At 49.3% G+C, this 23,829-nt stretch overlaps 3 protein-coding genes across 5 annotated transcripts in view; 2 read left to right on the top strand and 1 right to left on the bottom strand.

Moving 5' to 3' along the window:
* Positions 1–10,313, top strand: part of sema3h (sema domain, immunoglobulin domain (Ig), short basic domain, secreted, (semaphorin) 3H) — a 21,766-nt gene extending 11,453 nt beyond the window's left edge. The window contains exons 7-17 of the mRNA XM_062458338.1: positions 36–181; positions 473–587; positions 3,790–3,859; positions 5,918–6,062; positions 6,306–6,525; positions 6,618–6,706; positions 6,925–6,966; positions 7,349–7,506; positions 7,683–7,744; positions 7,992–8,134; positions 8,267–10,313. Of these exons, the coding sequence (XP_062314322.1) occupies positions 36–181; positions 473–587; positions 3,790–3,859; positions 5,918–6,062; positions 6,306–6,525; positions 6,618–6,706; positions 6,925–6,966; positions 7,349–7,506; positions 7,683–7,744; positions 7,992–8,134; positions 8,267–8,731 (1,655 nt within the window). The 3' untranslated portion in view covers positions 8,732–10,313. The remainder of the gene's footprint in view (positions 1–35; positions 182–472; positions 588–3,789; positions 3,860–5,917; positions 6,063–6,305; positions 6,526–6,617; positions 6,707–6,924; positions 6,967–7,348; positions 7,507–7,682; positions 7,745–7,991; positions 8,135–8,266) is intronic.
* A 1,525-nt stretch (positions 10,314–11,838) lies between these two features.
* borcs6 (BLOC-1 related complex subunit 6) lies at positions 11,839–15,820 on the top strand. Of its 2 annotated transcripts, none has more exons than XM_062458354.1 (6): positions 11,839–11,956; positions 12,674–13,305; positions 13,431–13,821; positions 14,438–14,601; positions 14,722–14,805; positions 15,039–15,820. In XM_062458354.1, the coding sequence occupies exons 2-6, from the start codon at positions 12,685–12,687 to the stop codon at positions 15,162–15,164; spliced, it is 1,386 nt and encodes a 461-aa protein (XP_062314338.1). In that variant the 5' UTR covers positions 11,839–11,956; positions 12,674–12,684; the 3' UTR covers positions 15,165–15,820. The 2 variants fall into 2 exon arrangements, with proteins under 2 accessions (XP_062314338.1, XP_062314339.1); XM_062458355.1 differs by having other exon boundaries at positions 11,865–11,961.
* On the bottom strand, positions 14,983–22,523 carry si:dkey-72l14.3 (Glyco_hydro_56 domain-containing protein). Of its 2 annotated transcripts, none has more exons than XM_062458352.1 (5): positions 21,876–22,523; positions 18,105–18,679; positions 17,616–18,005; positions 17,372–17,458; positions 14,983–17,128 (listed from the first exon to the last, which is right to left on the bottom strand). In XM_062458352.1, exons 2-5 carry the CDS (start codon positions 18,630–18,632, stop codon positions 16,619–16,621), a joined length of 1,515 nt encoding a protein of 504 aa, XP_062314336.1. In that variant the 5' UTR covers positions 18,633–18,679; positions 21,876–22,523; the 3' UTR covers positions 14,983–16,618. The 2 variants fall into 2 exon arrangements, with proteins under 2 accessions (XP_062314336.1, XP_062314337.1); XM_062458353.1 differs by having other exon boundaries at positions 21,881–22,523.
* Between the last annotated feature and the right edge of the window lie 1,306 nt (positions 22,524–23,829).

Genomic DNA, 23,829 nt, shown 5'->3' with positions numbered 1-23,829 from the left:
TCCCTCTCTCCTTATCGGACTGTGGCTCACTGCAGATGCCCAATTTGTGGCGGTGGCCCCCATGTCAGAGACAGATAACCCCGAGGACGATAAGGTCTACGTCTTCTTCACTGAGCGCGCTCAGGAGGCAGAGGGGGCTGCTGGGAAGGTGCTGTACTCCAGAGTGGCGCGTGTCTGCAAGGTGAGCAGCTCTACGTGCCTGGCCTCGGGTAGACTCACTGCTGCGGGCCTGTTTGTGTGTGTGTGTGTGTGTGGCCGTCACTTGCGCTTACGTAAATTGTGCTCATGCATGTGTGTATGCGTGTTTCTGTATGTCCTGTACACATGGGGTTGTTTATGTTTGTGCTATCGCTGTCTACTGGATAGTTGGTTACATCTGCATGTGCTGTTCCAATCTCTGATGAATGATAATACTTCTGTGTGTGTATGTGTGTGTGTGTGTGTGTGTGTGTATGTGTGTGTGTGTGTCCAGAACGACATTGGGGGCCAGCGGAGCCTGGTGAACAAATGGAGCACATTCCAGAAGGCCCGCATGGTCTGCTCCATCCCCGGGCCTGACGGCATCCACACACACTTCCACCAGCTACGTGAGTGTTCCCCACCTCCTCTATACACACACACACACACACACACAGCTCCCACCCCCAGTTGATGGACCCTCAGTTTGAGCCCAGAGCAGCAGTGTTTTGACTGGTTGGATTAAAGCTCTGAGGAAGAGTCTCTCTCCAGTCGAGGATGACGGAGGTACTGATGTACAGTACATGCACACGTGTGTGGATGGATGGTGTGGGCTGCAGCTGCATGCTGATGTTCCACAGTTCAGAGTCTGCTGCTTGGAGGAGTTGATGTGCTCTCATACGTGTGTTAATATCAGGCGTCGTCTGGTCTGTCTGAGAACAGACTCACACTGGCCAACAGAACGTCTGGAGAGTGTGTGTGTGTGTGTGTGTGTATGATCACGTCGCTACGGTAACTTGAACCCTCCCTGTGGTGGTGGTGGTTCTTCACCGTTACCACGGTGACCAGCCAACCCGTCCCTCGGCCCTCTCCGGCTCTGGGCTCCAGGCCTGGTCGCTGTAGCAACCAGCAGGGCTGAAGATTCTATTAGAGGTGCATCAAAGAACTGTCCTTCGCCTCTGTGTGTGTGGGAGTGTGTGTGTATTTTGTGTGTTTGGCCAGACTTATTATTATTTAAAAAGAGAAGGATGATTAGGATATAAAGGATAGCATTCTGTTTTGTTAGTTTGTGTGTGTGTTTGTTATCAGAATCTGAATCAGAATTGAGTTAAATTGCCAAGTAAGTGGTCACAAACAAGGAATTTATGTATGGTATTTGTGTGTGTGAGTATACATACTTGTGCTTGTGTGTGTGTGACTGAATAATATGTGTGTAAAGTATATGTGTGTGTGTATGTATGGTATGTGTGTGTGTGTTTATGGTATGTGTGTGTGTGTTTATGGTATGTGTGTGTGTAGGTATGGTATGTGTGTGTGTAGGTATGGTATGTGTGTGTGCCTCAGCAACCCCAGCAGCAGGCTGTGGAGGAGTCAGGCTGTTTATCCTGCTGTAGGGGTTCTGTTTACACAGACAGCAGTGATAAGAGACCGGTCCCTGTCTCTGTCTCCTGCTCAACCAGACCCGATCCCATCTCACACTGATACACCACGGCCCATATCACCTGCCGTGATAACTGGGAATACGTAAGCAAACACACACACACCTCGCCATGAGGAACATAAACATCAGCCTGTCCTGGCTGCCGGTTTGGTGTTTACACCACGCTCTGTTGGCTGGAAACACTACGACTCCCATGAGCGCCTGAGTGAGGGTCTTCAAGCGTGGCCGGCTGGTCAGCTGTCCTGTCTGACCCCCTGTGGTGCCTCCATGGGCCCAACACTCCGAACATGCATACAGGAAGGGTGCGAGTTCCGAAAATTCCGATGAAGCCTGTCTAGCACGGCAACACTCATATGCACACGCATGCATACACACACACACCCCCCGCTCTGTCTCTGTCAAAGGGTCAGGGTTCTCAGACTAGATAAGCCTGGTTCCTCAGGTTAATATGTGGCATCTCAGTGTGTTATCATCAAATGTAGCAGGTTTGACATGGCTGGAATAGTTCGACTGTCCCCAATGAAACAGGAAGTCGTGTGTCGGAACTCTCTGGAATGTGCCTTCATCCTCAAGGTGTGGAGCAGAGCGGCACACAGTCAGAGAGCCCGTCTGCTGCTTTGTCTGAGGTCTGCGAGGAGTTCACGTGTGTCTGTGTGTGAGCGTGTGTGTGTCTGTGTGTGAGCGTGTGTGGGTGTGTTGCTGGGTGGTAGAAGAAAAGTGAGATGGTACCCACATCCCGACTGTTTTTGGAAGGAGGAGTGTACTGGGGGCTGGGGGGGGGGAGTAGGATAGGGGCTGAGGCTGGGGAGGGAGGGAGCGAGTGAGGGAGGGAAAAGGAGAGGGGGGGGGGGGTGCGGGCCAGACAAGGATATCTCTCCACAGGCAGAAACATTCCTTTGTTCGGTATAACCGACACAACTGGAGCCCTCAGCAGGAGAGGATGGCAGGAGACAGACAAAGAAATAAAAAGAGGAAACGCCGGCTGGTGACAGTTGAGGACAAACAGACTCGTTAAGTGAATAAAAAAACGAACCGGGGGTTTAAAAAGAAGAAGATTGTTGATTGTTGTGGGAACGGAGAGATGGAGAAAGGGATGAACGCGTGTGCAGATAAGAGACAAAGAGGCGTGTGAGTCTCCTGGGGTCAGTCTCAATCCTCTGGTGGAGTTTCGTCTCCTTGTCTCCTCTGCATGCCCCAAAGATGGAGGCTGTTTCCTGTAGTGTGCGTCCTCATCTCACTCATCATGCTGCCTTTAAAAAGAGAAGAAAAGGAGTGAGAAGAAGATGTTTTCAAAACAGAAGAGAAAGAGAACAACAGAGAGTTGCGGACAATCTGCTCAGCATGGTATAATTTACCCATACTCCTCTGCTCTGCCCCGAGGGGCTTGGCTGTGCTCTGCAGCGCCAGTGTGTGTGTGTGTGTGTGTGTGATGAGATTAGATTCCCAGCAGGCAGATCCCATCGAGGCCACCTGAAGCAGTGGGAGTGAGAGGAATGTGAGAACCTGATATGCTTCAGAGTCCTGCACCACAACAACACCACTGAGCTTGTGTGTGTGTGTGTGTGTGTCGGGAGGAGGTGGTCTGGGGGCCTGGGAGAGACAGACCAGGAGTTTTCCCCACAGCAGCGCACCTGTGTGTGTCCATGTGTTCCTCGAGGGGACAAAAGAAAGAGGCCGGCAGCAGTTGGGGATGGAGAGAGAGGGAGGGAGGGAAGGAGATAAAGAGAGTAGGGAGGGAGGGAGGGAGGATACGAGCCAGTAGGGGAGATAGATAATTGAGAAAGGTAGAAAGGGGGGAGTGATGGAGGAGGCTGAGAAGAGTTTCTAGGTCTCTCTCTCTCACAGACACACACACACACACACGGAGGCAGATAGGACTACCTATGCTTCATTAGGCTGGACCACTCAGACATGCTTCCACAGAAAACACCATCAGTCATACATTTACTGGTTGTACCCTTGCCATAAAATGTATTTTAACTATCACTCTCCCTTTCTCGTTCTTACTCTCTCTCTCTCTCTCTCTCTCTCTCTCTCTCTCTCTCTCTCTCTCTCTCTCTCTCTCCCTCACTCTCTCTCTCTCTCTCTCTCTCTCTCTCTCTCTCTCCTCTCTCTCTCTCTCTCTCTCTCTCTCTCTCTCTCTCTCTCTCTCTCTCTCTCTCTCTCTCTAGAGGACATCTTCATCTTGCAGGGGAAAGACCAGAAGAACCCTCTGATCTATGGCCTCTTCACCACCTCCAGGTAGAACCTCCACCCACACACACCATCCACACACACACAAACATACATACTGTACATTGTGTTGATAATGGGTGTGTCTGCCCCTTAAGTGAGGTCTAGATGGCCAGAACATGGCTTTGTCTTCCAGAATGTTCTATGGTTAACAACAGTCTTTTATACATGCCTTTTTGGCTTTTCACCAGCAACTTGAATGATTCATGCTGTGTGCAGGAGAGTGCTGAATGCAGTTATGGTGTGTGTGTGTGTGTGTCTGTCCGGTTGCATGTTTTACTGTCTTCGTGTGTACATATGTGCGTGCATGCTTGTGTGTTTGTTTGTGTGTCTGTGGGTGTATATGAAAGGGAGGGTGTGTGTGGGTATGTGTGGAATGGGAGAGGCTGAGTTCATATTTTCCCTAACGTAGTGACACCCAGATCAATCAAAACATTCATTATAACCGTGTTCAAACCTGTGCCACATTGAAACAGGGAGAGAAAGAGAGAGACATAGAAAGAGACAGAGAAAGACAGAGAAAGACAGAGAAAGACAGAGAAAGACAGAGAAAGACAGAGAAAGACAGAGAGAGAGGCAGACAGGGGGCACTATCTTGCACCCACAGCAATTGACTTTGTCAACGACGCAAGTATCATTCCTAGTTAGCATTCGACGCAAAGCGGACTTTTCCCTCCACAGACGCACGTCGGTAAATTTAAATTAGGGAATGACCTTGCGCTCCCGGGGGCGGTTCAGCGAAAAAAGGAGGCGTGTTCCGGCGCAAACGTTCCCTGGTGCTATTTTGCAGTTTCCGAAAAACAATTCCGCCACAGACTAGGAAAAACGTAGTCTAAAGTCAATGGCGCATTAATCAGATGCTATTTTAAGGGCGCAAGCTTGGCCCGTGCGCACTGCTGGCGAGGCCAGGGTCTTCTTCCTGCGAAGCTACGTTACATAGTTTTGATTTATTGTATGGCTGTGTTACATTTCTTTCATGTTATTGATTAAAAAGATTTTCATGAGAAATCTCTATGTAGCCTATGTGAACTTGATTTGTAACAATTGTGGCAATTTCCTCCCACGCCTGTTTAACCGAAGCTAATTTGGGTGGGTTTCTTCTCCCATCCCAATCAGATTCAGAATTTGGTTTATTCGCCATGTAGCCTGTTACACAAACACGGAATTTACTGTGGCAGGAAGGTTCAAACAATAAACATATACGGGTCTTAAATTAAGTTAAAAATTACAATGCTTAAACTAATTCTAAGAACTAAACAATTAAAATAAAGATAATAAAAATAAGAATAAGAATTTGAATGAGCAGCATGAGTGGGCAACTTAGTGCAATGACAAAACTGCTCTGCCTTTCCTATACAATGCCACTTCTCTATCTTTTACGGCCCTGACGAGAACATCTGTCTCCTCGGCTGTGAACCGCTCCTGTCGTGCGCCTGGCAAATCCGCCGTTGTAATAGCAATCCGCCTTGGAACAAGCGCGCCTGCTCTTAAAGGGAATGTGAGATGACCCTCTGATTGGTTTATTGCACGTTACGCCCAAACCACACCCATTAGTGATGTAGCTACTTCGGACCAAGCCATTTTAGATTTGCACCAGGCGCAAAGTCATTTATTCCGCCGGTATAATAGCAACAGCGCCGGAGTCCCACCCACAAAGTTACTTGCGCTTTGCGTTTTGTTACTTGCTTTCAGATCGTTAAAATAGGGCCCAGAGAGAAAGAGAGGAGAGAGAGAGAGAGAGAGAGAGAGAGAGAGAGAGAGAGAGAGAGAGAGAGAGAGAGAGAGAGAGAGAGAGAGAGAGACAAAGACAAAGACAAAGACAGAGTGATGATCTGGTTTGAACCAAGTCAGTACAATGGTGGAAACAGTGACAAACTGTACCCTCTTGATATAACAGCCCATCCTTCTGGCGTTACAGTACAGGCGCTGTCCAAACAGTAACAACTTTCAGACAGACAGACATTGAGTGAAACAAATGATTTTCCTTTCTGAGACCTTAAAGTGACGCGTTGCTTGAAGTGGTTGTCCTACCAAGCCATCCAGTCTGAACTGGACCTCTCTCCCCAGCGATGTTCTGAATGGCTCTGCGGTGTGTGTGTACCGCATGCAAGATGTGGTGCGCGCCTTCAAAGGAAGCTTCTACCACAAGGAGGGGCCACAGTACAAGTGGGCAGAGTTCACCGGCAAAGTGCCATACCCACGACCTGGCACTGTGAGTCCAGCCCCGCCTCTCTCTCCTCTCCTCCTCTACCTGCTCTCCTTCCTCTCCTCCTCCCTCGCTTTCCACTCTTCTTCTCCTCTTTGACCTCCTCCTCCAACGCGTCCTCCTCGTGCTTCTCTCCTTGTGACATTGGAGCCCATTTTTATTCTCTCCCTTTTTTCTCCAATAACCCTCCGCCTCTCCATCCCTCTCTCTCGCTCCCTCTCTCTCGTCCCCCCTCCCTCCCGACCTCAGTGTCCTAGCAGCACCTACGGTAGCTACCACTCCACTCGGGAGTACCCTGATGATGTCATCTTCTTCAGCCGCACCCACCCCCTGCTGCAGGAGGCCGTGCTGCCCCTGGGGGGGCGCCCCCTGCTGGTGCGGGTGGGGGTGCACTATAAGTTCAGCAGGCTGCTGGTGGACCGAGTGGAGGCTGTGGATGGACAGTACGATGTCCTGTTCATCGGCACAGGTGGGTGTGTGTGTGTGTGTGTGTGGGGGGGGGAGTATCCTGCCTGCCTGCCTGCTCCATGCTAACCTGCAGGTGTGTGCTGCGTGTTCCAGACAGTGGCCTGGTGCTGAAGTCCATCCATTTGCCCATAGAGCAGGGCCCCACCCAGGAGGTCACCCTGGAACAGCTGCAGGTCTTTCAGGTACTCGCTGCTGACTGGCAGGCTGACTGGTTGCATGGCTGGCTGGCAGGCTGTTTGGCTCGTCAGCTTGTTGGTTGACTGGCTGGCTGGCTGACTCAAAAAGTGGAGGCACAATGAATGGATGTTGGATATTTATGTTTTGATTACTGTTTTGCTGGCTGGCTTGTTGGCTGGTTGGGTTGCTCTCCTCCATGCTAACATCTCTCTTCTTCCTACAGCACAAGTCACCGGTGACTGCTATGACCCTGTCTAAGAAAAAGGTAAGATCATTTCAACACACAAACACAGACACGCACACACATACGTAATATTCATTACTCTTTCATTTTCTCACCGTATATCTCCAAGGACAGCTTCATTACTTGTTTCTATGGTAACCACAGAGTGCTAAAGACGTGCTGACACCTAGGTTGTGAAAACATGTCGTGAATATGCAAACACACACAGGCTCGCACACCACACACACTCACCATCGCGCTCTGTGGTGGCACCGAAATCAATTCTATACCACAAATGGTTACATGCTCTTTTCTCTGTCTAATGATGTTTCTGTCGTTATTTTGTTTCTATATTTCTGTAACTCTGTGTACGTACGTGTGTGTGTGTGTGTGTGTGTGTGTGTGTGTGTGTGTGTGTGAGCAGCAGTGGCTGTTTGTGGGTTCAGCAGAGGGTGTGGCCCAGCTTGCTCTGTTCCAGTGTGAGCTGTACGGCCAGGCCTGTGCAGAGTGCTGCCTGGCCAGGGACCCATACTGCACCTGGGACGGACACGCCTGCAGCCCATTCATGCCCGTTGCACGCAGGTGGGACAACACACACACACAACTAGAGGATCATACACACCTACAGCTACACACACACACAACTAGAGGATCATACACACCTACAGCTACACACACACACCACACGACCAAAGAACCTACAGCAACACTTATGTGCATGTGTGTTTATGTGTGCGTGTGTGTGTGTGTGTGTGCAGGAGGAACGCCCGTCAGGTTGGAGAGGATCAAAACCCTTTGACCCAGTGTGTCCGACAAGGGGGTGTGTACATATTGCCATCATTACACAAACACAGTATTATAGTATTATACAGTATTATACTGATAATAATATAGTATCATCAGTACATCAGTATTGTCATGTATACAGTACACATTGCAGTATACATTACATGACTCATTATAATGATATTCACATAGACACAGTGCTATAATTATACACACATGGACACCTGGTTATCATTAGAATGGGGGGTGGTGGTGCTGATGGGACTGTGTCTCTGCTCCAGCTGGCCTGCAGGTGAAGGCTGAGCAGAGGAGGATGGTGGTTGCCGAGGGTAACAGCACGTACCTGGAGTGCCTCCCCAAGTCCAAGCATGCAGTTGTCACCTGGTTCAAGGAGCCTGGAGAGAACAGCCCAGAGCTGCAGCAGGTGAGCCTGTCTGCCTGCCTGCCTACCTGCCTTACTGTCTGCCTGTCTGCCTGTCTGTATTTATGTCTGTCTACCTTACTGTCTGTCTGTCTGTCTCTCTTCTGAACCCCATTCCCCCCATCTTTTCTTTAGGTGGTGTCAGGTGATCTGCTGGTGGTCGTGGATCGAGGCATTTTGATTCGCCGAGCTGAGCCCAGTCACTCGGGAGTGTACCACTGTCAGCTGGAGGAACACGGCTTCCACTGGACTGCCGTCACCGTGAGGCTGTCTGTCTGGAGCACCGCCCCCCACACCGCCACTTCCTGGTCCCTCACCAATCCCAGCACGGGGTCTCCCCCAGGCTCCGCCCAGCCCTGGTACCAGGATGTGATGGCGCTGATCCACCCCAGCAGCATGGAGCAGCACTGCCTGTCGCTAGGTTACCGTCGTCCACGCCACCGTCACCCCAACCGCGAGCACAGCCCGGACGCGGATCCCCAGAAGGGGGAGGGGCCCCGAGGAGAGAGGCATAAGCATGGAGGAAGAGGAGGAGGAGGAGGAGGAAGAGGGAGGAAAAGCAGGAGCAAGCCACAGCAGAGGTCACCTCGGAGTGCGTAGATGCAACACTCTCATCATCACCATCACCCTCACTCTGCAGGACACTCCGGAATCCCAATCTATCAAGACGAGCATTCACAACAGCACATGTATGTAAATATTTACAAGGCACACACACACACACACACATGCAGAGAGAGGAAACGGAGGGAGCTCTGTACATAGGACTGACCGGCGGGCTAGACACCGCCGATAAACAAACTTGTCGATGTGAACACTGATGACGGAGCGCTGCATGTCAGATGAAGGAAGCATGTCGCTGAGTCATGGACCTGAGGAGAGGCTGGAGGGTGCTGGAGAGGCCAAGAGACGGGCCTACCATGTACAGGGGGGCTGAGGCTTCGATGAGGGTAGCTGAAAAACGAAAGCCCGGGTGTTTTCCCATGGACACTGATGAGACTGACTTGTATAGAGTTGTACAGTTGTAAGAGCCTGCCTGTTGAAGCAAACTCAAGCGCACTGGCCGGAGGAGAGACAGAGAAGGGGTGGAAAGGACTCAGGCATGCAAGAGAAGGAGACTGCATACAGTGTCCTCAGGGCACAAGCGTGTGACTTGTTTGCAAGGTGACCAAAAAAAAAGGACCAAAAAAAAAGAAAAACACTTTTCCCCATATTTAACGCTGTTAGTCATATTTATTTCTTAATTGGGGGACAATGTGTCGTTTCAGTCGTTGCATGAGGTCAGTGTGTTTGGTGGAGGTGAACTCTGAGGTGTTCCTTGAGCTCTGAGACCAGACTTGACTTCTCACAACTAAGAGGCTCCTTTGATTCTGGGTGTGTTTGACATTAGTGGAGGACAGGAACGTTCAGATGAGAGGGCACAGGCTGTATCTCTGCCAAACAGGGCTGCAGCAAAGCATAGATTGAGCTACGGCACTTTTTCAAGTTGTCGAAAAATAAACTTTGGTTTGGAGTTCAAGTTCTGAGGCAACTGTGGAGTCTGGAAGGATGCCCTGAGAAAAAAAAGAAAATCTAGCCGTTTGGGCCACATGAAAGGGGCAACCAGTACTGAGCTCGTTCCTGGTGTATGTGTGTGCTGGCAAGCATGTGTGTGTGTGCATGTGTGCGTGAGTCCTTGTATGTGTGTGTGTATGAGTGTATGTGTGTGTTTGTATATAGTATATGTGTGCGTGTATATGTGTGTGTGTCCATGTGTGCTTGCGTCCATATATACGTGTGTGCGAGTGTAAGTGTGTTGTGAGTGCTTTCACTATGTGTGTAGATGTGTGTATGTGTGTGTGTGTGTGTGTGTGTGTGTGTGTGTGTGTGTGTGTAGGTGTGTACGTGTGTATGTGTATGTGCATGTGTGTATGTGTGAGTAAGCGAGGTCCCAACCACCACCATATGTATGACGGAACTCATAAAGGATCTTTTATGATGAGACATTTAATGTTTATTTTTTACTCAAAGACATCTGTGGATACTTGCCTCCTTCATTATGCACTAGCATACAACATAACTATTTCATGTTGTACTATACAGTAACGTTTCTCTCCCTATCCTTCTTTCATGTGGCTTTCCAAAATAAAGATATTTGCTTGATGTCTGCTCATTCCAGGAGGCATGCAGTGTGAATACAGAAGGCTGCTTTCGTGACTGTGTTACTTCATCTCCCTCTATATCATATAAAACTTGTCCATTCTATGTACATACCCACACACAGTAAAGCAGTCACACACACACACACAAGATTATAATTTATACCATCCCAACTCCTACCACTGACTCTACCCATAACATCCCAGAAAGCAATGCACAGCAATACAAAGCATTCTCAATTCAATGTGACAGGAAAACCGCAAATGCTGACGTGAAACTAAACAATATCTATCTGAATCACAGTAGCAGGATTTCCCATTAGAGTCTGGGCCTGGAAACAAAACGGCCGCAAATTAAAAGTTAATCAGTGTAGCAGCAAGGCCTTAGGCAGGATGGAGCTTGGGCATGCCTGGAAGGTTCTGGATCTCTCAGAGTTCAGTTGTGGCCGAACCCCCCACCACAGCCACTCACACACACACACACACACACACACACATACTCACACACACTGATCATATCTGGAGCCTGCTAGACATATTTCCTCTGGGGGCTAGATACAGAGGACAGGGTAACATACAGTAACAGGGCTCTGTGTCACCATGGCAACCCGGTCTCAACCGTTTCTCCCTAGCTGATGAGTCATCATGGCGCCAGTTTCAAATCTCTGATGAGTCGGGTTCTATATCATCATGTGGCAGCACAAAAAAACTCTCAAATTCCTTTTTTTTTCCACGGATACAGAGCGAAACAAATTAGTAGACAATAAACACTGCAGGCTCAGTTTGTAACCACGAGAGAGTGTATTATGGGATGGTGCACAATGAGTAAACAAAGAGTTATTGTGTGACATGAAGTGATCTCAGATAGTAAATCCTTAGCCCCCGAAATCTTAGAGGATGTTGTATCACAACATTCTCTTTTACTAATTCTCTCCAAATACATACTTTCTTGATTCCTTCTCTGGGAAATCACAGATGAAGATCATAGAACATCCAGTCGTGGCCGGATCATAATAAACGTGAGGGAAAGAGGAAAGAGGAAGGAAGGAAGCAAGGACGGAAGGAAGGAATGAAAGAAGGAAGGAAGGGGAATAATCTCCAAAACATCCCCCAGTACACGACAGACACTAGGCCTAGTCACATGATGAGTCACAGTTGATATGAAGGGTTCCTGAAGATGACTGTACCTCCATTCTAGAGCATGGCAAGACTGTTAGTGAGAGGGACATGGACCATGGGTGTGGCACTCACCACACAGTCACTCTTACATCCATGTGGCACAGGCTCCACACTGGAACTGCACCATGGTCTCTGTCTCCCTCTGTGGGAAAGAGAGAGAAAGGGAAATAGAGAGAGGCAGCAGTGGCCCTTACATAAAAGCGGTAGTTAATTCCTCAAATCTTGTTTCTCTATTTTGAGGCTGTTGTTTCCCTTTTTTTCATTTTATTCATAAAAACAAAACAAAAATAAAAACCCTAAACAAAAATGTTATGATATAAACACACAATACATTTTTTATGACACACAGAAAAGTATGACATGATTTCTAATATAATTTAGTATTATACCGTTCGCCATCATAGGGCTGTACGGAACTATCATAGCGCTCCAGCAGCTCTCGGGGAAGGATTTACGAAGCGGACATTGGTTTGTTCGCCAGCATCACTTGGGATATAAAACTACAGTGGTAAAGTAACTATTTATCGCAAAGAAAACTGCATGTTTATGACACTGTTGTGATTTGGTGATGAATACGAAGCCTCCACACACCCCTGTGGGGTTTGTATTCTTGACACGAAACAACAAAGGAGATATGAGTAATTTAGAATTCGAGGCCTGGCTAATGTAGCTTAGCAAGCTTTGCTACTGGGGCTAAAGTAATTTATTGGTTCTGGCATCAGCGAGTGCAGCTATTTGTATTTGATGGATTGCTAGATTGTAGACGTTTAAGTCTAACGCGTTCGTTGTTTTAACGCCATACTAGCGCAGTTAACATTGTTGCTTTTTAGTTTTATATTTTGTCGAACACAGGGAGTAAGCAGCCAGGATACTAACACATCCAGATTATGACAGCTACAACACTGTAACGTTAATAGCAGCACCTAGCGTGCTAGCTAGCAAAATTGAGCTTGGCCGTCCGATTCTGATATTCTTTCTCGATGTAACTAGTTTCAGTCATAATATAATTTGGAACTGGAAAAAATGATTGTATGATTCCATATTGTTTACTTGCGTACTTCCGACACCATTCTCATGCTTCGAGCCAAAGTTATGTCCTGAAAACGTGTTCTGACAGTAGACCTCATGCAGCTAATGCAATCCAATTAAGTTAAGACATTTCAGTGGAAATCTACTTTAAGATAGCTAGTAATTATACTTGATTGTTTTTTTCTGTCTTGTGTAGCAGGTGGAGGGATGAGTCTCTCCCCTGTGATTGGCCAAGAGGTGCCCGAAGCAGCAAATGGGGTGTCTACGCCTGACTCGCCCGATCTATGCAGTGCAAATGGCCTGCTTGGTCCCGCCCCTGGTTCTGGTTCCATCCCCTCGTGGCAGCCCCTGAAGTGTGGGGGCAGGGTGCCCTGTCCTGGGCAGGACTCTGAGGAAGTCTCAGTGGGAGAGCCTGGCATTTGTCTGGAAGGAGAGACGCCATGCGAAAGCGACGGATACACAGACACAGCAGCCCTCAACTCCTATGCAGACACACAGACACTCACAACCTCGTCACACCCTAATGCACAGCCCCCTGCCACCTGCACGGCAGACACAGAACCATCAGCGTCGCCCCCGGACACGCTCCATTCGGCCCCTCACCAATCAGACGAGAGCCGGGACGATGCCCCGTCCGAATCCTCCGCTGGCCGTCAGAGCCGGCACACAGAGACGGCACACATAGAGACTGACAGCTGCTGTTCTGGAGAGGAGGGCAGCAGGGGATCGGAGGGAGAGAAGGAAAAGCAGGATGACGAGGGGGATGAGAAGAAGGAGAGAGAAGAAAAGCATGGAGGAGGAGTCCCAGATGCTGAAGATGAGGCTGAGGTGTGTGTGTGTTTGTGTGTGTGTTTGTGTGTGAGATTCAGCATGTGAATGTGTCTGAGAGGACAAGTGACCCCTCTCTCTGTTAGTGACCTGTCGTTTCTACTCTCCCCCTCTCTCCCCTTCAGCCCGGCGTCCCGAGTCTCGCATCCTCGGCACCCCCGGCCCCGCCCCCTCCCCCAGCGGAGCCAGACAGCAGCCCCTGCCCGCCCCACGTCATGGCCCAGGTGCGCGTGCGGAACGTTCCGGAGCGCGAGCGCCTGGCCAGGGGCATGCAGGACAGCAAGAGTCTGGACGAGATCAGCCAGGCGTGCGGCGGGGCCGCTGGGGGGGGGCGGGGCGGGGGCCGGGGGGGCCAGCCCGAGGGGCGCAGGGCCACCATCTCCAGCGCTCTGGAGCTGGAGGGGACGGTCAGCCATGATGGAGACCTGACCCATTTCATCACACGCAACCTGGAGCAGAAGATCAAGATGAGCTCCAAACCCAGTCTGGACTGTGACTGCGAGTCTGAGAGAGACTGTGAGTGTTCAGAGAGCTTATTATGGGATGGAGAGGGTGGGGGGGACTTCTGCATCATTGCATGGCTATCAAATACTACTTAAAGGTCGCAATTAAAGTGTAGGACATTTACATTTATTCATTTAGCAGACGCTTTTATCCAAAGCGACTTCCAAGGGAGAGCTTTACAAAGTGCATAGGTCACTGATAATAACAACGAGATAGCCCCAAAAACATTGCGGGTAGCCAAAACATGAAGCACATATTGTGAACAACCAAAATAAGTGCCAAAGGGAAGAACCACAAGAGCAATGAAGTTAAACACGTTACAATTAAACAACATGAATCGCTATAAGTGCAAGTGTACCTGTAGAAAATCAAGCAACAGTAAAAAATATTTCACAGCGAGTACAAGAATTTAAATCAGTTACCACTAACCAACAAGAGCAGCAAGACTCTAAGCAAGAGTCATTGTGATCATTGAGGAAACTAACATGGGGTCCAGCAAACCATTCCTAAGTACCGTTGTACTCCCATTTCCCCACAGAAGGATCAATTAAGTATTTTGCTGGTGTTGAAAGGTGTGTGTTTGTTTGTGTTTGTGTCTTTGTGTGTGTGTGCGTGTTTGTTTGTGTAGCGGACTGCTCAGGGCCCATTTATCGAGGTCGGGGGTCTTTGCGGCGGCCGGCAGACATCCCACCCATCGACCCTGCTGTCCTATTGGACCTGGAGAGACACACCCAGGAAGTGGCCCACAGCGTTGAGATGATGATGCGCAGCCTCAACGGAACCATCCAGAACGTGAGTGTGGTTCAGTCATGTCCACATCCTCCTTTCTTTCTTTCTTTCTTTGTTCCTTCCTTCCTTTTATGTGTGACATACTCTTTGCCCTCATAACAGTGTCTCTCTGTCCATCTGTAGATGACTGCTCTGAGTGTGGGTTACATTCAGACCTACAGAGACTCTGTGGACAGTTTGGGGGAGTCGGTGGATATGAGTATAAAGGTGAGAGACCGTGTGTTAAGTCAATTCAAGTTTATTAATAGAGCACATTTAAAAACAACAACCATTGATCAAAGTGCTGTACAATCAGTGTGTGTGTGTGTGTGTGTGTATGTGCATGGGGGGGTGAGCAGAGATATTGTCAAATTTGTTTGAAGAAGGTCTTTTGTGGGTGAAACACCATGTGTTAATATCAGTTTTAACATGCCTGTGCATCTGTGCGTGTGTGTGTGAAGGGAATGTACACACTGATGGCTCGCTGCGAGGAGCTGGACCGCTCCATGCAGCCCATACACACCCTGGCGGCCCAGATACGAGATGTCAAACGCACCCTGGATGCTCTGGAAGCAATCTGCAAGTAACCCCGCCCCTTCCCAGACACCGTCAGCTTTCCCTCCCCCCCCCTGAACCCTGAAACACTGGAGACACTTTGACCCCGCCCCCCGCCTGGAATAACGGCTACTAATCGGATGATATGCTGCCTCCTCCTGTGTGAATTCCACGTCTGCTCGGGATGGTCATAGTGATTGACAGTTCAGCGGGGCACTGATGTATGCTGATGAAGATGATGATGATGAAGTACCTGCTCGGCTCCGTCCAGCCTACCTGGCTCAGATTGCACTAACCACTGCTGCCCACATGAGGGCCCCCTCTGTGTATCCATCTCTACCCCCCCCCCCCCCTCCTCTCTCTGTGGTACCCTTAGTCATGTCACTGGTTGGTGGACCGGTACTATTGTAGTACTAGCACTAGTTGTACGATGGTACTACTGTACGGGGTTGTAACTTTTGCCCAAAGTGATGTTTTTTTCCGTGGGGGGTGGGGGGCGTGCCGGAGAGGTCATCTTCGCTACATGCTCCTGTTTGTACAGAGAATATGAATGAATCGGTCAGAAGCACCTGTGTGTACATACGATCTCTTTCTGTAACGGAAACTCAGCCAAGATGATTGAGCTACTACCCTTTGTCATGAGTGTATATTTTAAGAAAAATAACACAATAAATTTACATGAGATGTCTGATGGCTTTGGTTATCCACTCAGGAGGTCTCGGTCACAACACGATCAGACCCACGGTCACAATACGGTCACTATTTACTCAGGAGCTTTGCTATTTTTTTTATAGGCTATATGGTTATATCTTATGTTCATGTATGAGTGAAAAGCAAACCTGGTCCTAGTTGACCCTGACATTCTGAGATCACCCCTAATCCTGGATCAGAAGGACCAGGAGAGAGAGGCCTGAACACTGGATGGAGATGAGTCTCATACAGCCAGTATTTAATACATGAAGAAGATAACAGGTAGCAAGTTATAAAGGAGCTCATATAGTATTTCACTATACAATAAGGATAAAGGTGAAAATGCACATAGAAAACACATACTGGTCACGTCGTTGTGGTGAAATACAGATCCACGACTCTACAGCACTGCACCTATTACATGAATATGTTCTTGATGAAGTAATGTGGTGAGGGGTTGTGGTTGGATAGCTGGTGTGTTGCTGTGCAATAGCTCTGTTCGGTTGTTTTCTTGTTTTTTTCCCCAACACCTGAGTCTTGGTCAACGGTCCACATTTCTATTGAACTCTTTTTGTGAAATCACCTTTAATCTCTCCAGAGTTTCTATCAGACACACTTGTTTAAACACCGGGTGCAACAGTGTTGGAATACAATCATGCAGCCTGACCCTTGACCTCAGTCCTGAGAGTTCAGCAGGGTCTTCTCCGATGTCCCAAACCATGGAGTTTCTGCTGAACATCTTAAGCTGCCTGGGCAACCCCAGTAGGCGAAACAAGTTCCCCCTCTCCAGGGTTGTTCAAGGTTGGACGAGGCAGAGAGCTGAGGCAAGAAGCAACGCAGGCAAGATGGCGGCAGAGAGGGGCGGCGCACTGTGGTCCGAGGGCGTCGGCACCGAGGCTCCAGGGGAGACGCCCCCGCTCGGCTCCGTCAGAGGCTTCGGCGAGGGCGGTGGGACTCTCTGTCCCTGGCTCGGCCCCCCCAGCGCTGCCCCGTCCTTGGGGGACTGCTCGTCGGCAGCGGCCCCCTCCAGGGCCTCGTACCACTGGCACCTGAAGTCCCTCCTCCACCTGTCCAGGCCGGCTGGGCTCAGCTGGCCTGTGGCCGCCACGCCCTGCGCTTTCTCCAGCCCCAGCAGGAAGTCAGGCCGGGGCAGGTGGAGGTAGGCCGAGCTCTCGGCGTTCCTCCGGACGCAGCGGCCGCGCCCCTGGCACAGGGAGACGGAGCAGAGGCGGGCGGCGGTGGTGATGTTGACGGCGTACGGCCCCAGGACGTCGCGCACGTACGCTGCCAGCTCCGAGCATACTCTCTGGGGGGCCGGGGAGCACAGACGGGGCATCACACACACAGGAAGAGATGGATACAACGACGGATGTAACATAGGTACTGTTAGAACCGTGCACTTCTAGTACTTCTAGTTCTAGTACTGTCCTATATGCAGTATGCCGTCTGGATTTAACAATGCTAACTTAGTGTATTTCAATAGTTAAATGTTAGATGGATAGATATTGTACCAATAGCTACTGTACTGATATATAGTGTTGATAGATACCTGGGTCTTGATGGGTGTTTTGTCCCACATGATGGCCCCGGCTGTCCCCATAGCAACACTCTCTCCGATCGTGTTGACCAAGTCAGCCTGCAGGGAGAGCACAGTGATCGTCAGTCTACGGAACCACACACCTGCCTCAGATCCACACATCTGCCTCAGATCCACTAACCTGCCTCAGATCCACACACCTGCCTCAGAACTACACATCTTCTAACCTTGGCTTTCAACCAGGATGGACACTTACCTCAGATAGGTAAGTATTGGTCGAAGAGTAGACACCTTGGACCAATGGGAACACAGGGATGTCGTAGGCGGTCCCGGCCAAAGACGCCACTCTCATCGCCTCTCGGATCTGATTGGACACGTACAGCCTGGCCTGGGGGTTAGGGGTCAGCTTCTCCAGGGTGAGGGAGGGGTAGAGGGCAGAGCAGCGTTTCCATAGCCACAGCATTTCGTCGTTAAGGGCCATCTCCGCTGCCGGGCAGCGTCCGGTGTAGTTGGAGAGAGACTGGCTGGGGCCGGAGTTGTAACAGTCGGGGTACGGGGACACGCCCCACAGAGCCTTGGGGCGGAGCCTGCGGACCTCCCATAGCGTCTCAGTCAGAATGGACTGAGCAGCCGCCTCGAAGTCCACCTGGCACATGACATCATCAATATGAAACGGTTTGTTGTGATTGAGATGTGTATTTCATGTACAGGTAAAGAAATGGTGCCATTTCGGAAACCCTCCTACCTGGGACCACTTCTCCACCTCCTCGGGGCTCCAGTCGGGAAAGAAAGCCCTGAGAAGAGCTCTGGACTCCTCCAGGTACAGGCCCTGCTTCTCCTGGTTCCTGCTCCACTGGGGGGCCCACTCCTCCCAGCGCAGCACCCCCAGCCCCTGGTACCCCGCCTGGGGCAGCAAGACCGCCAAGTCCTCCCCCGTCTTCTGGAGGTGGTTGTCCAGCCGGGTGTGCTGAGGCAATCCCCCGTTGACAGGCTGGCCCTGGTCCGTGTAGTAGGGGTAGTGGCCCAGAGAATCCTCGTAGAACACCGTCACCCGGCCCTCGCGCTCCATGCCATAGGCCCCTGGGTCCGGCCGGCCGGAGGCGGAGCAGGCCGTGTCTGGAAACCCCCAGAACACCATGAAGGGCTTGCCGGGGAAGAGAGGGGCGAGGGCAGGCTGGGAGGGGCCGCCGAGGCTGGGCCTGGGGATGTAGAGGAGAACCAGGAGACCCAATAGGAGGGGCTCCCGTCCCATTCCCGGTTCTGTCCACGCCATGGAGACGGCTCTGTGTGTCACGCAAGCTTGCTCAGCCAATCATAGCCCTGGAGACACAAGCAGGACCCGAACAATCAATTTACAGTTGGACCGGCAGACTGGATGAAAACTTTGGATGCGTACTCGCATACACACACTCCAGTCTAGTACGGCCCTGACCAGAGCCCTACTCCCAGGACAGACTAAGCATTTACTCCGAAGGCCTTTGTTGTCAGCAGTAAATTAATCCACTAACACTTACTGTCCTCCGCCTACAACCAATCAGAGCGGCCCCTACGCCGAGGTGAAGAAGGACAATGGGTCAGAGGAAAGAACGGCGAGAGGAGGAGGGGAAAAAGAGGGAGACTTGGAGAAAAGGAGAGCGGCGAGATTTAGGAGGGTAAAGACAGAGGTAATTACATTGTGGTTAATAGGATTCATTAGTGCCACCCCCACACTGCTTGTACGGATGACTTCTACCTACTCTGTTAACGAAAGTTGTGCCTCTTTACCAACCTGTGGCACCTACTGAGGTTCTGGGATGTTTGTAGCATTTCATTTATTCAGCTGGGAGGACATGGAGTAACACCGGACAAAAATATGATGACTAATATTCATGGCACATATTGTATATGGTCCATTGAAAAGGCATGAAAATTGTGAGGGCTCGTTTTTATAATGAACACAGAGTAGCCCACGGATAAGGCATAACAGGTGGTATATGGAAAAAGTTGACGTATTCATCTAAAAAGGCAGTCATTGTCAATTGTGTCATATGGTCCTGACAGCTTCCTGTCTGGTCTGAGAACAGGGCATGGGGAACTGACACAGTGAGCAATACAATTGTTATAGTTGGGGTTCGGGAAATTTGTAATCACTGAGAGTCATCCGATTAGAATGGGAAAGAATGGAGGCTTGGATATCCAGATTGATTATTAACACACGATCCTGTATGGTGCATTTAAATAAAAAGTTATACAGGGAACTAACTAAGAATTCAACCTCTTAAGTAATGACATGCTACTGACTTACTTTAAAATCAACAAGGGCATGCCATGTACGCTAAATGTAAGACCGCTCAACAGTTTACAGTAGCATCGGTAAACTTCAACACTCGTATTTGTACATTACAGTAGCAGTTTATGCTAAGCGAGTTCACGAACAGTACCATCATGATAAGTTAATCAAATTACACTCCTCATGACAATTATGAGCAAGGTAAACTATCACTAACATATAATGACGAGATACAAAGTCAACTTACGTATACATGGAGGCACACAAATTCTCCCGTACTCAGTCTCCCGTACATTTATGAGTAATTATCACTCGAAACAAACTGCCACTCCATCTATTCCTGCCATGAAGCAAATCTTAAAATATAAAGTGTGGAGTGGAGTCACATTACCAAACAATTACCAAATATGGTCATTATCCAAAACATGCTGTCTGGGCAACTTAACAAATAACTACTACTGTATTGCCTTTTTAACAACAATAATCTATCTGAATGAATGCAGTAATGCAAAGAAAGCATTAAAATAATATTAAGATGAAAGTATAGTGTAATGATATAAGATCAAGTCGCATCTCATTACATATAGTTATATAAATTAAAAAGCAAATATAGGAATACAGTATGATTTGATATACTGATTAGGATTATCAACGTGGTAAATATTTGAATTTCTCCCAAATTATGATCGTTTACAGGACTGCATCCTTCCATCTTCCCTTCCTCAGACAAATCTCTCCTGTGTGGACTTGGTGACTGGTGTGTAGGGGAGCACCTATCCAGTCATGTTAGATGGGACATGAGGAAGAAATGCAGTTCTGCTTAGAGTACTTGGATTGACCCAGGTTCTGTTCCCTTCTAGGCACCACATAGCCAAACTGCAGAGGAACCACACACACCTCTCTCTCCACACACACACATACCCCTCTACACACACACCTCTCTCTCTATACACACACACATACCCCTCTACACACACACACCTCCACACACACACACACAAAACCCCTCTCCACACACACACAACTCTTCACATACACACACTCACACATATCCCTCCACACACACCCCTCTCTCTACACACACACCCCTCTCCACATATACACCCTTTTCCACACACATAAACATCCCTCGCCACACCCACACACACCCCTCTTCAGACACACACACCCCTCTCCAGACACACACACCCCTGTCCGCACACACACACCCCTCTCCAGAGTTGGCTGGGTACTAGCTGGTGATAGACGGTCTGCTTGCGTGTTTCTCCACCCGCTGCTGCATGTGCTCTCGCTCTGACCAGGAACCAGGGATTGATGGGCGAGCTTAGCAGGAATTTGTTCCATCACCAAAACATGAAGCACAGCTCTTCTACACACACTGAGAGGGCCCTTTGCCCCACCATGGTAAAAACAACACTGATCCCATCAGCAACAGTAATCTGCACATCTTTGTTCATCCACTAGGCAGAGTGGTGTGTGTGTGTGTGTGTGGTCGCTCTCAGGGTGTACACAAATGTATTATTACTCTGACAGCCAGGTAAACAACTTGTGAATTTAAGAAATGGTATGTTTAGGTTAGTATAGATAATACATTTACAGTAATACTGGAGCAGTGCGTCATACTATGTGTGTGTGCGTGTGCAGTGTGTGTGTGTGTGTGTGTTAGACAACCTTAGTCATACACCCTCTGGGACTATAATCTATGATGTTCTAAGGCACCATTTCAAAGCTCTTCCTCCTCATATTTAGACTGAAGGATTTATTGTCTCCCCAACTCCCAGCCTGGCTATAGAACACAGAATCCTCCCATCAGATCCTGGGGATTGAACAGTGAGGCAGCATGAGTTATTAAAACTAGTTTCTAACCGGAACTTATTGTCTATTTCTACTGCTGCTGTAACGATGCAATTTCCCCTCAGGGATCAATGAAGTTTGTCTTTATCTATCTAATGGGCTTTTCTGACACACTTTTGTTGAAACCAAAAAAACTAAACATATGCATCTGAAAGTGATTTTTATCTAGGACTATTTAAAGCAGAGTTCTTCCACGGTTACGTTTTAAGATCCTCTTTTCAGAGTGTGGAAACAACCAGAGGACCTTCATCTCTACAAATGTAGACCACCTGGCCACAGGCACAATGTATATATGTACATCCGTGATCCCAGATTTAGCAGGGTCACCGTGGGGTCTGAACCAAATCCCAGAGTTAATGTTCTGAAGCTCTCGATAAGGCTGTGGTCACTCACCTCACCATGGGATTGGTCTGGAGATGAGGAAGGAGACCAGGGGTCACCTGTTGGTCCTCCTGGGTGTGAAAGTTCCTCAGGTGTTGAGGTTCACGTTGGAGGTCTCAGTTGGGAAGGGATTCTCAACTTCCTTCCTTCTCAACTCCAACACGGATCAAAGCTAAGTCTCTGAATGTTTACCCAGACAGCCAACCCCGCCCGGATAGCCTGTGCTCCAGGAGCGATGGCTCGTCCTCTCAGGGGGCGAGGAGCTTCCCCAGATGAGAGGCTGCTCAGAGGGCCCCGAGGTTCCTGTCACACGTGTTGTTTTGGTCGTCCAGGAAGACGTTCTTCTGGATGCGTTCCACGAGTCTGCTTGAATTCTGTTCCGTAGTCCGTTCTGGAGTCTCTTCTGCAGTCTGTTCGGCGCTCTGTCCTGTAATCTGTTCTGTCGGCAGTTCTGTAATCTGTTCTGTATCCTGTTCGGTATCCTGTTCTGTCGGCGGTTCAAGTCCAGAGAATGCAGGTTAGACCCAGCAGGAGCAAGCCAGGGTGGACGGCAGGAGGCTGGCATGGATGTGTGTTTGTTTGAGGGAGTGACAGGATGGAAAGGTGTCCCAGGGACGCACGGGGAAGGAGGGAGGGAGAGCGCGAGAGAAGACAGCCTTCACCAGGCTAATCTGGCGGTAAGCAGGGTCAGCGTAGACCACATCTACTCACAGGGCCATTCTGGCCGTAATCCCAGATAATCACACTGCCACAACGCCTCCCTCCATGCTTCTACCCCCCCCCCTCCCTCCCTTTAGTCGTGTATTTCTCCACACACACACACCCCACACCCACATACACCCCTGTCTAATTTCATATCTTGTTAGTTGTATGCGTGGCGTGTTCCTAAGCATTACGGATTGTGAATAGGCCTCTAGGTTTGATCTCCATTTTCTCTCATTATCTTTCACTCTATCTTTCTTACTTTAGCCTTCTTGATGTATCTCTCTGACTCTGACTCTCTCACTCTGTCTCTCTCACTCTGTCTCTCTCACTCTGTCTCCCTCACTCTGTTTCTCTCCCTCTGTCTCTCTCCCTCTGTCTCTCTCACTTTGTCTCTCTCACTTTGTCTCTCTCACTTTGTCTCTCTCACTCTGTCTCTCTCACTCTGTCTCTCTCACTTTGTCTCTCTCACTTTGTCTCTCTCACTCTGTCTCTCTCACTTTGTCTCTCTCACTCTGTCTCTCTCACTCTGTCTCTCTCACTTTGTCTCTCTCACTTTGTCTGTATCCGCCTGCCTCCCCATCTCCTGTCTCTTCACTTCCATTCTAAGTACCTTTAACTAATTCCTAACAGTGGGTCCAGTTCCAGATTCTACTGCCAGACCAAGAGGACCAATCAGGTCCTTCACAGTCCTGGGCCCCGTTTACTTCATCAGGGGCCCTAAAGCAGCTTGCAGGACATGCTATTAATAATAAGCTTCTCACGCCACATATACTCTGTGTGTGTGTGTGTTTATGTGTGTGTGTGTGTGTGTTGGTGCGGATGTTCCGGGGCGAACAGACAGGCCGGCAGACGGACTTGAGATTATGTTGGAGCGGTACTCTGAGGTTAGTCCAGTACTCCGGGGACACGTCACCATGGAAACGGATCAGGTGGATGATGATGTTGACCCAGACAGCAGTTTCCATTCAGTGTCGCTCCATACCTGTCCATCAGGGTTGTGTGTTTGTGTGTGTGTGTGTGTGTGTGTGTGTATCTCAGGTCAGGTATATAATCAAGCTTGCAGGTCAGGTCCTCTGATTGGATGGGGAGCATCTGTTAAAACATCACAGACTCCCTTGTCACCTTCTCCATTTCCTGTCAGCGCCAGAGATTGGAGGTGGTCCTGGCAGACCCACTCACAGACCCCAGGAGAACGCTCCTCTCCAAATGTTGATCTTCTCCAGGTGACCTCTCTCTCCAACCTTCCCTCCCTCTTTTTCTT

This window comes from Osmerus eperlanus, chromosome 4 (genome assembly GCF_963692335.1).
Source record: "Osmerus eperlanus chromosome 4, fOsmEpe2.1, whole genome shotgun sequence".
NCBI classification, from domain to species: domain Eukaryota; kingdom Metazoa; phylum Chordata; class Actinopteri; order Osmeriformes; family Osmeridae; genus Osmerus; species Osmerus eperlanus.
Note: the sequence above shows the minus strand (reverse complement) of the source record. Positions and strands in the feature narration are given on the sequence as shown.